Genomic DNA, 16,255 nt, shown 5'->3' on the forward strand with positions numbered 1-16,255 from the left:
CAGAATCACTAAAAAGATCTCTCTGTGTAGTTTTAGGAGTTGGATGACCCCTCATTTCTGAATCCTTATCATGGTTTGTACACCGTGTACACACCGGTCTGGTCTTCAGAGTGTAGTTCTAATGAGTGGAAGGGCTAGAGTACTTTTTCTAAGAGGAAAGGGGCTGAACACAAGCTCACTAGCTGCAGTTCTTTATCATTTATGTAACCTAACAACTGGAAAGTGATAGGTGATACAGGAATACCTTTTTTTAAATTATTTTTCTTTTTTTCCCTTGACCCTTTTATCTTGTTACTGTTCAGTGTTAATGCAAGTTTTTCTTTATGAAATGTGTATTGCAGAACTCTTGACTCTGTTTTAGAAGTTGTTCAACACTGGGCTTAGGGCTTAAACCAGCAGCTCTTTCAGCTGAAAGAGCTCCTGTGGAGGACAAAGGAGGATAGAAAACATCTCTAGCCAGAAGAACATAAAGTTTACTTGTTTAGTGTTAAGATGACTATAAGTAGCAGAGAAGCTAGTGAAATTATTTTAACTTTCTGTAAGGCGTGCTTACGACCTTTGAAGTTTTAAATAGCAAGATTGTTTTCCTCTGAAGTGGCTTTCAGTTTTTACTTCCCCTCTTTTAAAACTTCTGGTTTCTTTCATTGAAGATGTAATCATGGCATGTTGATTGACACTTGTTTAGTCGGATACTTTCTGACAAAGTGCTTTCTAACAAATGTATGTTTTAGTTGTGTAAATCTATGAGTATAAAAAGTTACCATGTGACAGTTTCTTGCTTTGGTGTGTAGACCAGTGACCACAAGCAGAAAAGTTGTCTGGCTTCTGTTTTGAATTTTACCATTAGTACAAAAACATTGCGCTTTAGCTAATTCCCTGCCTTGTGGCAAAGAGTGATATAAGCCACTGGTCAGATGTGTTATTTCAGGTCCCTCTTTAAGCTTGATTTACAGAAATACAAATTGTTACAGATCCTGGTCTAGGGAAGGCTATACTAAGACCAGCTGTAATGTGGTAACTCAGGTTAGTAGCCTTGAAGATAGCCTCCTTTAGATTCTTACCCATCGGAGTAGAGTCAGCTGTGACAGTAATGAATTGCTGATTTTAAAAAGAAATATTTTTTAAAAAGAGTACAGCTGTTTAAAAAGTCAACCTCTTTTATTTGTCTCTGCTTCAAATTTACAAACTGTGAGTAGTGTCATGCCTTAGGCACTGTGGTTTCACTGGTGATTTCATTAAGTATGTATGTTGTTCTTATTCACATACTTGTCGTATTAGGTCAAAAACCTTCATTCTTTGTTTAGATGGTTGAACTAAAGCTAGCCTCCAAGTTGTAATTTGCAGGAAGGATGCTTTTCATCAAACTTGCAGCTTCTCACAGGGGCATTGCTCATAAAATTGGAATTCTGCAGCCAACACAGGCCTTAAAATATTGCAAAATAGAGCTGAAGTGCATTGTCAAATATAATATGACTTTAAATAATTATGAATGAAAGTAATATGAAGATTTAATTACTTAATTTAACGTGTGCTTGTTTATCTCCTAGGTGGCATTGGCCGGGTCGTCAATGGTGCTTTTATGGTACTGAAAGGTCATCGGTCAATTGTAAACCAAGTCCGGTTTAATCCTCACACTTACATGATCTGTTCTTCTGGTGTTGAAAAGATTATAAAGGTAAGATTAATTATCAGAAAATGTGTTCTTTCAATATTTCAGGAGGAAATGCTTTGTTCTGCTCAGCATCATTCTTTTCCACACCCATCCTGTCTTCTTATCTTATTCTTTTGTAAAGTGGCATGTCTCATTTGCTGGCTAAACTGGTGCAAATTTTTAATTGAGCATTTCAACTTTAAACTCCATTTCAATTTTAAAAGTTTTGGAAATAAGGGATAAGATCAGAATTTCCTGGATTTGTGCCTTGCAAAAGGAATTTTTTTCCAGTGTTATTCTGTATCATGCATATATTATTATATCATCCAATAATTCATCATAACTGAAGTATCACGCAAACTGTCCTTCTTTGGAGAGTTTGGTCACAGCTTTAACAGGTGATCTTCCAAGACTTCCAATACTTTGGGCTAAAATTTAATAAGAATTTGTCCCAAGTACTGCTGCCCTTCTACAATTTTTGTGTACACTTCTGCATGGAATCAATTCAGCATACATTTCTGTGGCTTCCAGAGGAAATGGGGCTCTTGATACCTTCCACAGTGTCTTTTCTGAATCCTCTAAAAATGTGCAGTATTTTTAGAAAGTTTATGCCTTTTTATGTGGAATGTAAAGAGATAAAAATCTCTGTTAGGTTCTGAAACTTTCTTATAGACAGCCAATATTGTGGGAGCAAGGCAGAAATGTTTTTGTCACTTATAATAGCAGAGGTTGAGGGTGGGGAAGTGGAGGATTATGCTACACTAATGCACTTTGCGTTCTGCTGCCATAGAAATTTTGCTATAATTTAAGTCTATCAACAAAATGAAAGAAACCAGAATGATTTAATTTTTAAGTAGAATAATGAGAACTGATACTGCTTTTAACTGTTGAATGATTTCATGGAAGTCTTATGTACATGTGGCTATAAATGAGGTCGTTTGAGTATTAATATATGTTTTAGTCAACTACAAGTTAACTGAATGAACTTGTCCTGCAAAGGAATGTTTTAGTGGTCTGCAAGTTATGGACCACCAGAACTGGCCCAGAATCCAGGGACCAACACCCAGCTGCATCACTTGCATTACAGTGACTATCAACTTCTGGGTTCTGATTGTAGTTCAGCTTTCCTTCTCTTCTGTCTTCCACTGGTACTTTAGTTTGCTTTTCTACCTTTTTCTTCATCTGTGTCCCTCTGACAGGTTTGATCACAAATCTGTCAAATACAAGCTTTGAACACAAGTGCATTGAACACTCTTAGCAGCTCGTGAATTTTTTAATTTCCAAGCAGTCTAACTGCCACTGTTTAACCACAGTTTTGCCAGAGGCATTTCTTTTGCTTTGGGAACTTGATTCACACAGCCTGAATTCTCCATTTTGGATTTTAGATTTGCTGACCCTTCACCCTAGGAATCCTTCCTGCATGAGTGTGCTTAGACTGTTGGATTAGCATTGGTATAAACATCCCCTGTGTTGCTTTTGTGTACTCCTGCTAGGGTTTTGGCGGGGGTTTTTTTGCCTAGTGATTAAAAGGTTAGTTCGATTAAGGGCCCAGTCACAGGTTGTGTAACTCTTTGAAAGACACCTCTGCTTGAATGCTTCCGTAGAAGAGAACGCCTGTTGTGTCACAGTATGTGCTATGGAACTTGTGTAGCTGCTTTGAAGGAACTGAATTCCCCAAACACTGCAAGCTAGAAACAAATTAAGGGAAAGGTGTTTCATGTATTAAGTCTATTAGCAACCCAGAACTTCTTGCCCTTTTGTTGTATGTCGTTTTGTCTCAGCTTGTAATGTGCCTTGTTTGGGGGTCACGTTATTTTAAGGCTCGTATCTTGTCTGATCTGCATGACTTCACTTTAAAGGTACAGTCTTAGTGAACAGTGCTTTGTGGGTGACCGTGCAATACTGGTTTCTTCTTTACTCCGGCTACTTCTTCAGATAGGCTGGAGGCTAGTGACTGCCACCAGCAGAAGGGCAAAACAGGAAAAACACCACCAGCAGTTCTGAGGGATATTTACTGCATTAAAAATAGCTGGGAACACAAGTCCTTCCCTTGCATGGCTATCTTTCCCTCATATAAATGCTTGATGTGCTTGCTTGGAGAATTTAAGATGACAAGAGAAGAGCCATAAATAAAAATCTGTAGTTAGGTTTTTAATGTTTTCCTGTTTTGTTGTTTTTTGTTTGTCTTAATCGTTCCTTAAGAAATGTCCTTCCTTTTACTGTCCTTCAAGTGTCTTCTAAAAATCTATCTGGAATGAAATCACAGAAGATAAGTTCACTGTGTTTGGGTGGTATTCCATTCCCTCAATGGTAGAAACTCTGTGATTAATTAAAAATGTGGATGCAAGTAGCTGTCTGTCTGAGCCCTTAATTTTAGACTAGCTGGCCTAAATTAAATACTTCTAGCAGTGAGGAACTAATAGCACCAGCATAAAGGCATGATACAGACAAGCCATTCAATAATTCCAAGTGTTTCTGCCAGCACGCTTGCTTTTTTCATGCTAATTGCAAATGAAATACAGATCTATCTCAGGGCTAGCCCTACTGAAATGAATAATATTTACAAGAATTACTTTGACCTTTGTGGTTATGGATTTTTTGCTTTAGTTTTATTTTGTTGTAAAGCACCTGCAAGGGTGTAATTCAGTGGCTCAGTGATTCAGGGTTTGATTTCTGCTAGAACTGAGAATATAATGGATAAGATGAGAGTCAAGATGTGAATATTCAAGTCAGGAGGTTTCAGAAACCTAAACTAAGACTAAACAAGCTCAATAATAAAAGATACTAGAAGCCTTGATTCCAGAAAGTGTGTGCTGGACACATCAACCCGGATAAATGGTTCATTGCGCTCTGTTTCAGAAACCTGAACCTCACTAAAATTGTATGGAAAAGCACAGCTGTGAGCTAAAATTACCATTTACAGCAAGCATTTGCCACAAGGACTAAAGCAAAAAAATAGAAAAATACCACTTTCTCCTCAGTTAAGTGTGTGAGACATTGGGATGTGCTGGCAGGAAAACGAATTGCATTGCAGGAGAAATGAATGAGACATTCCTTCTGATGTGTGGGGCATAGAGGAGGGCCACGGAGAATTCTGCAGTTAGAATACAATTCCAGAAAAGATAAAATCGATAAAGTGCATAAGGATTTTTCAGAAAGAAATACTGATTTTGTATTGGAAATGGAATACTCTGTAACTGTGGTTCTGAGCACAACTCTTGTAGGGCCCATTTGTTTAAAAATGATCAGTGTTATCAAAGATAGCAAAGTCTGTTTTTCCATGTTGCTATGGTGACAGATTCATGTTATTGTGGCTAACTGCCTCTGCCTAATCAGATAATCTAATATAGCTGGTTTTAATTATTCTCACGCTATGGGCATAACTACTTTTTTGTTTCAGAATTTGTGGGTTTGCCACCGTGGAATACAAGCAATTCAAAGATGCTGTCTGAAGCGTCTCTGCTGAAGTAGAGAAGTAGTTTTGTCCTTCCCTTTTCTGTTATTGTTCTTATTTTTATATCCATACTCAGGGCATCACTGAGTAATATTCAGCTCCTTAATCCTATGACAGAGAAAGAACTTCTTGATAGATTGTTGCTTCAGTGGAATGATTTGCCAACTTGTTTTCTCCAATTTGCTCGCATTCTTCCTCAACATTGCATCAGTCAGAGGATGAGAAAAGGCAAAGGCATTCCATTTACAAAGAAGCCCGTTTCAGATGCCACAGAGAGCACTGGACCAGTTGCTGCTAGTTTAAAGACTTCACGTTTCTGCCAAGGATAGCTTCTTAATCTGATTTCTTTCTGGGACTCTGGCAGGCTTCATAGCAAAACGTCTAAAAAGTAGGGACATCGATCTCCAGAGACATCTGATGCTGTACAAACAAGTATTCATCCTGAATTCCCTTGACTTCTCTTTATTCTTTACTCCTTCTCTCTGAACAAATCTGTCTTGGAACGGAAAAGCTTCACTATGGACTCTTTGTAGCGATCTTTTCAATATTTAATGCTGCTGTATTTTCTCTTATACTTGCAGAGTGAGCAAAAAGATCTAGTAGCACTAACAAGGATGTGGAATCACTCTGTGCACTTTGTGTACCTTTTTAGATTACTTTTCATTATAAAACAGACCTTTCTTAGAGGGGCTTCAGAGAGTACCTGTCCTTCATTTATATTGGTTCATACAGAATCTTAAGAGTTTTCTAATTCTCTTGCTTGAAAAAAAGAGTTTTATAAAACCTAGTGATCAATCTAACACTACTTGAGGAAGAGGCCAGCATGCCAGCCTGCTTGTCCAGGCATGATAGAAGGTACTGAACATGTGCTACTTAAATCATCAAGAAGACAGCAACTCAGAATAGTCCTTAGAGAAGTAGAGGCTTTTTTAATATTTTTCTATTCAAAACCTTAGTGTATCCCCAAATCAACAATCTCTCATGCATCCACTGGGAGAATACTGCTTCCTACCTTGTCTTTAGGAAGTGGAGCATGGAAAACTTAGATGATGAAGAGAGAGTCTTTCTGTTCTCTTGAATAATTGAAAGGTTAAGAATGTTTGATGAAAGTCTATACATGTTAACAGTCAATCTAGAGCAAAGTGATAATGGTTGTCTAATCAGTGCCTTCATCATACTGCCCCAAAACTGTGAGTAAAACTGAGAAAGGTAAGGAGATCCAACTATTATCTTTGCTATGGATTACCAGTTTCTTAGGGATAGTAGTGGACCTTCTTTGGGGCTTTTTTTTTTTTTCCTTTTCCTCTCCACACCAGGAATACTGAGGGAAGGCTAGATGGACAGCACAGTCAAGGCTGTGCTATTGCTTAAATCATTACACTTTACAATGTTACTTCTCTCCGCCTCAAAAGTAGCTTTCAGTACAACTCTTCTCCTTCACCCTTCCCCATTAACTAAAACTGCTGCTGTGTCTTGAGAGGATGTTGGATGCTTTCTTTCCTTCAAGACTGTTCCCTGCAGGGAGTGATGCAGGCCTGCTTTTCTCCTCCATACATTCAGCTCCCTGCCTGCTGATCAGGTGTGACTGACTATGCAGCTGGATGAAACGCTACATCACTGGCACAAGCAACTCTAGTTTCCTGGGAAACAAGTGCCTTTATTAGTGCGGAGACTGTATTCTAGGCAACAGACTATTCTTACAGTTAGTGAGTAAGCATCCCCTATTACATAAAAATAAAGCCCTGCAATTTGGGAGAAATTATTACACACTGAAATATTGAAATGATGGATAATCTGCAGTGTGAGAGCTTTCAAGTTCTGGATAGGTGAAGCGGATGCAGGAAAAACACATTTGTAGAGGAGGAGGAAAAAAAACCCATGACTCTGGAATACTTGTAAGTATGGGCCTGAGGGGTAAAAATCAATAAAAACAATCTGCAACTTGAAGTTGTTCTGGGTATTTGCACTACTGTTCTACTTCAAATGCGTGTAATAGTTTACAAATTTGAAGACATATGTATTTTTTTTATTTTCTGTTACAGATCTGGAGTCCTTACAAACAGCCTGACTGCACGGGGGATCTGGATGGTAGAATTGAGGATGACTCGCGTTGCCTCTACACTCATGAAGAGTACATCAGTCTTGTGTTGAACAGTGGTAGTGGTTTGTCTCATGATTATGCCAACCAGTCAGTCCAGGAAGACCCACGGATGATGGCCTTTTTTGACTCCCTGGTGCGTCGGGAGATCGAGGGCTGGAGTTCTGACTCGGACAGCGACCTCAGTGAGAGCACAATCCTGCAGCTCCACGCAGGAGTAAGCGAACGTTCTGCTTACAGTGAGTCAGAGTCCTCTGCCTCTTTGCATCATTCCCCACCACATGTGGCTGAAGAGTCTGATGAAACTGCCTATAACTTAAGGGCCTTAAGATCAACTGAATCCCCCTCAGCCAGAGAAGATGTGGCTTCCCGTCAGCAGAGGCTCTCTGCCCTGAGAAAGTATCAGGATAAACGTCTCCTGGCCCTTTCCAATGAGTCTGATTCTGATGACAATACCTGTGAGGCAGAACTAGACACAGACCTTTTCCCACGGCCACGGTCCCCGAGTCCTGAGGAGAATGAATCCAGCAGTTCAAGCAGCAGCAGCAGTACAGAAGATGAAGAGGAGCTGAATGAACGACGCACATCTATGAGGCAACGCAATGCACTGAGGCGCCAACAGAAGATGCAAAAGGAGGAAAGGACTAGTACTAACACAGAGAATGTGACCCCCTACATAGGTGAGGACATCTATGATTACCCCCAGATCAAAGTAGATGACCTATCTTCTTCTCCAGCTTCTTCGCCAGAAAGGAGTTCAGCCAACAAAGAAGTTGTCAAAGAAAGGACCTCTCCTTGTTCAGACAGTGAATCAGTGGAGAGAAAGATTTACAAAGCTTACAAATGGCTTCATTATTCTTACATATCATATTCAGCTAGCAAAGATGGTGAGTCCTCCAGAGGAGATGGGGAGAATGATGAAGGGAAACCAGGAACTAGTGGAAGGCACAGTACAGCATACTCGTTAAATAAGGAAGATGCTAGGAACTTGAGTTCAGTAGTTCCTCAAGGTTCCCCAGCTCTTTCTGTGGAAAGCCACAACAAAGAAACTTTAAAAGAATGTGGCTTGGTAGAAAATTCTAGTAACGGTCAAGCTCATGACTGTGACAATCAGCGGTGGATGGAGGGTCAAGAAAACACATCTGAAGACACTAGCAGTGGAGGTGTAGAGCATTCTTTTGAGACTAAAAAGCTCAATGGAAAAGCTAACTGCAAAGGGCTGATTAGTTGTACCGAAGAACCGTGCATTCAGACTGCAGGACTCGTGGAACAGAAAAATAGTCAGAACTGTCAACCAGCATCGAGCCATCACTCACTGGTCCCTCCATTCTCTACTGCTGCCATCTGTAGCATGTCAGGTCACTGCTCCAGAAACCAAACTGATGACAGTGAGGAGAGGAGCCTCGACACCTCCTGTGTTAACCACAATAACGGCCACTTGCATCTTCGCCCTTCATGCTTCAACAATGGACAGAGCTTTGGAGAGCAGGAGGCTGTGACACAAGGACTACAGGTGCACTCAAATGCTGATAATGGCAACCTCGTACAGGTGGGTGTGACCTTGCACAAAGACTGCTGCCTGTCTGAAATGGACTCCAACAGCTACAATGTGAGCACAAGAGAGGATACTGCTGACTTGCATCCTATGGTCAGTGAGAGCACCCAATCTCTTGGAGGACTGAAAAGACACAGAGCAGAGTTGGAAGATGCAGATTCAGAGAGTTCATCCCTAGAAAAGAAGTTAAAAACATGATAAATGCAAATGTCTGTCGTAGTGTGCACTCAAACAAAAAAAAAAAAAAAGAAAGAAAATGAAAGAAAGTATTAAAGGCACATAGAGCTTGGGTCTGAAACATTGCGTTTGATTCTCCATTCCATTCTTCAGTGGGTCTGTTTTAGGTTGCCAGTGGTTCATGCTGTATAAAAATCCAACTTACTCCTTAATGAAACTGAGTCTAGTGTACCCATACAAGGTTCTGTTTAAAGTAAATCCTTATTAAGATGGTTGACTGAATTATTCCTGTGTGAACATGTGTCGTTTGTTCAGCCAGCCAGCAAGGATGAGTGCTTTAATTGTTCTTCTAAGAAGGAGTTTTTCCATACTGACACTTAGTACACATTACAGGCTGAAGAATGATTGAATTAGATCACACTGGTGGTAGCTTGAGATGTGTTTCTTGCTGAGAAAAACAGGGAAGAAACCTTTCTGGGCCTTTTATTCTGTTTCAGAAACTAAAGAATTGCAATCATTCAGGAGGATATTTTCAGAACTGAATGGTATCTTTAGAGATGATGGTTCATAAAGTACTTGCTTCTGATACAGTTCAGTGACATGATTTTTATGCCAACAGAAAACCTATAGGAAATGAGCCTCTTTCCAAAATCAACTTTAGACTGTTCCCATGGTGACATTCAATTTTGTGATTTTTTATTTTTTTTTTTTAAAGGAAAGAACTGAATAACAGAGTGTTGTCACTATACTAAAATTTGATTGTTTGGCAAGAGGAAGGTATTGTGCCGTAGGCCTCACTCTGACCAAGGGCTATTAAAAATCAGGCATTGAAACATGTCTTTCTGTGAGCTTAACACATAAAGAAGATTCATTATTATTATTTATTAAGAATATGGCTCTGAGTGTTGGGATGTATCTTGACTGTGCCCTGCCCTTTCCCCCATGTACTTACTTTTGGGAGGCAGTAAGCCAAAGGGAAAATAGCAGAAGGATGGATAATGTAACTGATGCATGTTAACAGTAACACTTAGTAAAGTCTGAAAACTACTTTTTTTAGCTTTTGTCTTAGCCCAGAGCTCAAAATAGGTTGGCACTGGAGATCAGGGTTGGTTTTCCACTACTGTGCTGCAGATAATTAAAACTGCAAATGGGTAGATGGATTCAGCAGAGTTGTGTGTGTATGGGAGAGCTTCAGAGAAATGTCCCCAGGTGTGAGGATGCTGGGACTCCGAGACTGGCAGTCAGAACTTGAGCAAGGGTGTAATCCTGGCTGCCGTAAACCAGCCTACTGTTCAGTTGGGTGGAGTCCTTCCTTGCCTGGGCTCTGTTTTTAATGGAGTATGGAGTGATTCTGGCCTGCTGGAATTGGCAGAATGGCACTTGCTTCCCTAGCAACAAGGTAAGAGGAGTCAGTGTGTGAAGGGAGAAGCCACCTGTAAAGGACAGGAAGACGATGTGTTTGTGCCTTGCAGTGCTGACAATAGTAAAAAAGACTTCATTTGACCCCAGTTATTATCATGGGCTTTCAAGCCCAGTACTGAAGAAGGGCTGGGTTATTTTAAGGAATAGGAGATTTTTGCTTTCTACACTGCTGTAGAGCACTGGTCTCAGGATTATCTCATACGCACAGCTGTCTGGTACCTGGGGAAAGAAGCAAGATGCCCTTGTTAAAACATGATGAAAGTATAGGAGCACTTCAGAAGGGATGCTGGAAGGGAAGTGTATTGGAGGGAGAGTGAAGAACACAAACTGAAAACTTTTCTAGCAACTACTGAGTGCCCCAGGCTGTTTGCCCACGCTTGGTTGGCTTTGCTGAGTGAGAACTTGAAAGAAGATATTACTTAAAAAGCATGTAAGGTGGCTAAAAGAGAAAGAGATGTTTTCAAACATGAGTGAAAGTGTTTGAAGAACAAGCTGATATATTGTTAACTTATTGAAAAAATTGTTCTGTGCTGATTATATTTTAGATCACTGCAATCAAGACCGCTATAGGAGTGTTCTTGGTTGTGTAAACACCTTATTGCAAATGCTGGTTTTTAGCCTAAATCTTAAGGTTGCTGAGTAAAAAATACTTTTTTATTTTGTTTTCTTTTTTAAAAGTTCTTTACGTTTGAAACATTTTCTCAGCTATCACTTCTTCTGCCCTCCTCTGAAGAATGCCCAGATTGCTGGTGAATTAGTATCTCTGCTCTCCTTTGACACAGTCATCTTTTTTTCAGTGTTTTTTCAAATGCCTTGTGGTCTCACTTTCTGGTTCTTTTGTTTGTTCTCAGAAGCAGAATAAAAGCTCCCAGGTTTGGTGTTAATGCTCCTCTGAAGGCTCTGGGCAGAAAGGTTTGCTGTGGTTTCCCAAAGACAGCCTCCCATGCTGTGTGCATGCCTAGTACTTCTAGTCTCTGTCAAGCAGGAGGAGGGTGGGCTGCGATCTTAACCGTTTGGTCACAGGAAACTTCACTGCACACAAGAACTGAGTTTCTGAATCAGTGGGTTCACCTTCTCACATAAATAAATGTTATCAGCACTAGGCAGCTACGTTACCTGGGAAAGACAAAAAAAAAAAACCCCAAAAGGCAAGCAAGCAGCCGCTGCAGGTAGCCAGGGATGGAAGGAGCTGCTCTCTGCAGGTTGCTTTGCTTTGTCATTGATGATGTGCATCTGCTTGCTCTCCCCTACACTGGATCGCTGAGCGTGCTACAGGCCTGGGCTGCTAGACCTGAGTGCTGCTGTGTGTTTGGGATTGTCATTCCCTGTTTCTGAGGAAAGAGGAAGCTGTTCTGTGGAAAATCCTACAAGTTTATCTGAAGATATTTCACCTTTTCTAATAATCAGTGCCATGTACTTCGAAATGAAAAGGTTGTGTGCAGCTCTTAAGTGATGCTCATACCAAAGCTGGAGACTCTTCTCCAAGGTCAGTGGCCCAGTGGAGATCATGCTTTGCTGTTGAGGAGTAGCTCTCGCAGGCAGGCAAAGCACATGTAGGAAGATACAGCTGCCTTGAGAAGGTGTGAGCACAGGGGTTTGACCGTGGGCGTCCCTGTTGATGCAGTACGTTCTGAATCCAGCCTCTCTCAGGTGGAGTACTAATTGAGAAGGACAACTTATTTCAGAGTCTTTTATTCTCAAAACATTGTAGCGGATTTTTTTCCCCTAAGTGTCATAGTAGAACCACTCTCTTAGTGATTGAAACCTTGTCCTAATCTGTTTATAAGCCATCTCACTTGGTAGCTGGAAAATCACTCTTCCTGAAATGAAATTTCAGGGAAAAAAATGCAGTTAGGTCTACTTCTGAAGTCTTGTACTTTCCTGCATTGTCACATCCCAGTGAACAGATAGGGGCCCCTTGCTCACTGCAGCATCAGAAACTGATGTGGCTTGATACTACTACAGTCTTGGGATGCTTTCGTTTACAGTTAGAATTTATTTTGCTGTTTGTGGACAAGAGCAAGACAGGATTTTTGTTATTTCTTCATTGAATTAAAATGGTCCGTGTTTGTGAGCTTTCTTTTTTTTTTTTTTTTTACAGGCAATAACTATGGGGAGAGGTACCATTTACACCTGATGCTTTCTCTCATTTTCACCCACTCAGATTCTCTGAATGTCTTTGCCAGGGCTCGGAAGCTCAGTGCTCTGCTGCAGGGTCCACAGAGTACCAAGAGTAACGCAAATAGCTGCAACAACTGAATTGTATGCACATAGGTCTTCAGGAATTCTTTAATAAGCTAATTCTAGCCCATACATCATTTATAAAACATCAGTGCACTCCTGCAGCTGTGTCAGGGTGTATTAATTAGCCCAGCTAATGCTATAACAGTATGAACAAGAGCTCTGTTTCAAGCATCTACTGAGAAAATTGCAATTCTTTAGGATGGGGCAGAGGGGGGAGCCACACCAGAAACCCCAACAAAGAAAGCCATGGGTTATGGCAGGCACTAGGTTTGCCAAGGTTTTCTTCAGTGGTTGTGCAGGTCAAAAGCAGTGAAATCTCAAAAGAGTTATCGGTGTGTTCTGTTGTCGTAGGACATAAGCAATCTGAATTTGATGTTTGTACTCAATTCAAGTCAAGGACTGGAACTTGGGTCTCCTGCCTTTCACTTGAGTACCTTAAGCATCAGCCCATTGCATTATTCAGGAGTGGGTTGTGTTCTTTTGTCTGAAGTGCAAAGGGGAAGGGAAATTGAAACAGTTCCCCAAACTCTGGAGTGGGACCTGAGCCCAGCTCTGTCAGTTCATAGTTTGCTGAGAATGCTAGAGGATTCTTTCTCTTTTCTCTGCCTCGTGTGATCTTTGGTCCAGAGAGCAAGAGGCAGATGCTGTCTCAGCCTTATATGCATCCCATTTGTCTTGAACATGAGAGAGTTGTCCTTTCCAGATTCAGCAGAATGTGTATGGATGGTTATTTTTTAAAAATTATTTTTCTGCAGACATTTAACACCAGCCTCCTAAGTGAGCACCCAAGCCACATGAGCTGTTCTGGGATATGTCTGGCAGACTCAGCTTTGCTGTCTCATGAATATTTTTCTGTTCAGTTCTAGTCTCGAGTATCAGCCAACACCTGCACAGATGCAGGTTGGCATTGTTGCCGCTTTTAAGAGATGATCGGAGTTGCCCCTTTACTGAAGGTGCCATTTGCACACTGGCTTTTTGGAAGTAAGTGGTGCAAGTGAGTAAAAACATTCTGTATGTTCCTATAAATAGGCAAAAAACTGTCTGAATTTGCACTTTTGATGGGAAACCACATCCTTCACAGCCAGACAATGCCTCTGGCTATAAGCCCAGCATTTTCATGGTCAGATGCTACAGGAGTTGCTCATTTCCAGGTAGAATCTACCCCTAGGACTGCATTGCTATGAACCAGTGGTCTTCCAGCATTTTGCTTCACAAACCATGGCTGCTTGTAGCAGCATTAACAGCTGAAACCACTAGCTCCTAGGTACTTAGAGGGTTTGCATTTTGGTCACTTCAAAATTGTCAAACCATATCCTCTTTGGGAAAGTCTTGTGTAAGTGTCCTCCTTCCAGAACAAAGACTGACAGGGTCAAGTTCTGCTTCTCTGAAACAAACCTTGCTTCAAGGAAGCCTGATGCATATTTTCAAAGAGCTTTGGCTTTAGCTGAGCATTTAAGGTTAATTACTCATGCAGTACATTTTGAACTCTAACTAAAAGATGTACAGCAGAAAGAGAAACAGCATGAGCTTCAGAACTGAATTCTGTCAGGGAAGGGGAAATGTATTTAAAAACAAGCAAACAAACAAAAAAACAACAACCCTCCACACCTTAAAAACCAATTAGGTTCTGAATAAAAGTTCACCACCTGCTTCTAACTCTGGCTCCTAAAGGCCAGAGCAGTATGGTAAGAGAAGTGACTCACCACACTTGAGCTTGGACCGGTGCAGCTCAGTGATCCGCAGCAGCCAAGAAGCCACGGCCGTGCCTTGCAGCACACTGCAAACGGGCTGACCACGAGCACGTTACCCAGTAGGGATCACTGCTTTGGTCTGCAGCCTGCATGGAACGACACAAACGGCTGTTGGCACCAAGGCTGCCCTGGCTCTGACCAACTGATTCTGTCTCTCTTGTACAGCTCTCTGGTTTAGCTTCCTATCACCTGGGACTTGCTGAAGAAAGATGCCTAGGGGAAAGCACTTTGGTTTTAGTTGATGTTTGCATTTGGACCTTGGAAGAAAGTTTTGGGGCTTCATTTCAGTGCAATCTATAAAATGAGGAAATGTTAAAATGAGGAAAGAAAACTAATGCATCCTTGCAGGAGGAACAGAGAACTCCAAAGCAAGAGCCTCCTCTAACTCGCTCTTCCCCTTCCTGAGGTTTCTAGGTCTGCTGGAGGAACCCTGTACCTTTTTCTGCCCTCTAGGATCTAGAGAGACTTAGTGTTAGGTGCCTAGAAAGCAAAAATGAAACTGTGCCCAGTTCAGGATGTCTTTGCTTCAATGACATTTCCAGTATATTACGGCCAGACCTGGCATTTCCTGGCTTGGATTGCATCCTTGAATACAATTTTCTCCAAAGCATGAGAAAAGTCTGCTTCCCACCTATCTAAGCTTTGGAAGGAGAGAAAGGAAAGATGATCTAGGCTTTAACAGGCTTGGAATGAAAGGAAGTACTTGCTTCCAGCTGTTTATAGGCCCTCTCTAAACTCTCAGTATTCCCAAGCTTTGCCTTTCACATATGCCAGTTCTGCCGTGTGATGCACTTACCTGCAAGCAGGGATGACAGCACCAGCCGTCCTCTATTTCCTTTTAATGCAGCATGAGATTTGAGAATTGATTCAGTACGTCCTACAGGGCAGATCTCTAGTCTCTCCATAAATAAGCTTTTTTTAGCTTGTACATTTTTTTGATGATGTGGAAGACTTATTTTTAAGCTGGGAAAGTCTGTAGCAATGTTTTGAATTCCTAAATGGCTGACCAACTAGGATAATCTGTCTGAGCAACAGTGGAAGAAATTTACAGCCTTAGATGGAGATTTTTATTTACTTACACATACTTTTAAAGTCAAAACTTTTGCAGTTTGTCACCCAACACGAGAACTCTTCACCTTTCATCTCCCGTGTATTTGGCCAAGAAGGGTGTATTTTCTCATTCCCTCCACTAATGATATAGATGTAAAAGATACAGATCTTTTGTGGCCCAACTTCCCAGCAGTTAATTAACATGCTGGGACAGTAGATCACCTTGCTAGAGACACACAAATTGCAGCAGACAGCAGGAGAAATGGCTCATTAATCACTTTGCTATGCTCCTAGGCTGAAAATCTGCACAAACATCAGAAGGTTTCAGTCTGAGTGACGCATCTTGAGGTCTCCTGCTGCCAGGCCTGAAATGCTTTTGATGCTTCTACAATTTTATCCTGTAGTTTCCAAAGTCAGTGTTTGTTTCCAGCCCAAGGGCAAATCTACTTTAGTCTTACTCTTGCCAGATGAAAATTACTACAGAAGTTAAAAGTGAGTGTATTGCTTAGCTGATTACATTTGTGAAGTTTAAACCAAGTTAAATCCTCTGCTGATTATATTATACAACAATTATGCTGTGAAAAGAAAGGATTTTATCTTGTGTACAGCTGGGGGGATGGGACGACCAACCAAAAAACACAAAAACCCAAACCAACCACATTCAAACTGCAGACTGGGAGTGAGAAGGATGCTGATGGTTTCCTGAGCAGCTGAGATGTGTTAGCACAAAACTGCTGCAGAAGGGAATCCTCTTCTCTGGGACAGAGGCACACACTCCTGCACTGCTGGGCTTCCTGTGGAAACCAGTTCAACTTCCAAAGCTGGTGGAAAGCCAATAGGTTTCTCCTGGGTC

At 41.1% G+C, this 16,255-nt stretch overlaps 1 protein-coding gene across 1 annotated transcript in view; it reads left to right on the top strand.

Moving 5' to 3' along the window:
• The window catches only part of DCAF5 (DDB1 and CUL4 associated factor 5), a gene marked incomplete at its 5' end in the record, with an annotated part of 35,303 nt that extends 26,307 nt beyond the window's left edge, over positions 1-8,996 (top strand). The window contains 2 exons of the mRNA XM_010162950.2: positions 1,548-1,675; positions 7,148-8,996. Coding sequence (XP_010161252.1) covers positions 1,548-1,675; positions 7,148-8,956 — 1,937 coding nt within the window. The remainder of the gene's footprint in view (positions 1-1,547; positions 1,676-7,147) is intronic.
• Positions 8,997-16,255: the final 7,259 nt, after the last annotated feature.

The sequence above is a fragment of the Antrostomus carolinensis genome, unplaced genomic scaffold (assembly GCF_000700745.2).
Source record: "Antrostomus carolinensis isolate BGI_N321 unplaced genomic scaffold, ASM70074v2 scaffold1102, whole genome shotgun sequence".
Classification (NCBI taxonomy): domain Eukaryota; kingdom Metazoa; phylum Chordata; class Aves; order Caprimulgiformes; family Caprimulgidae; genus Antrostomus; species Antrostomus carolinensis.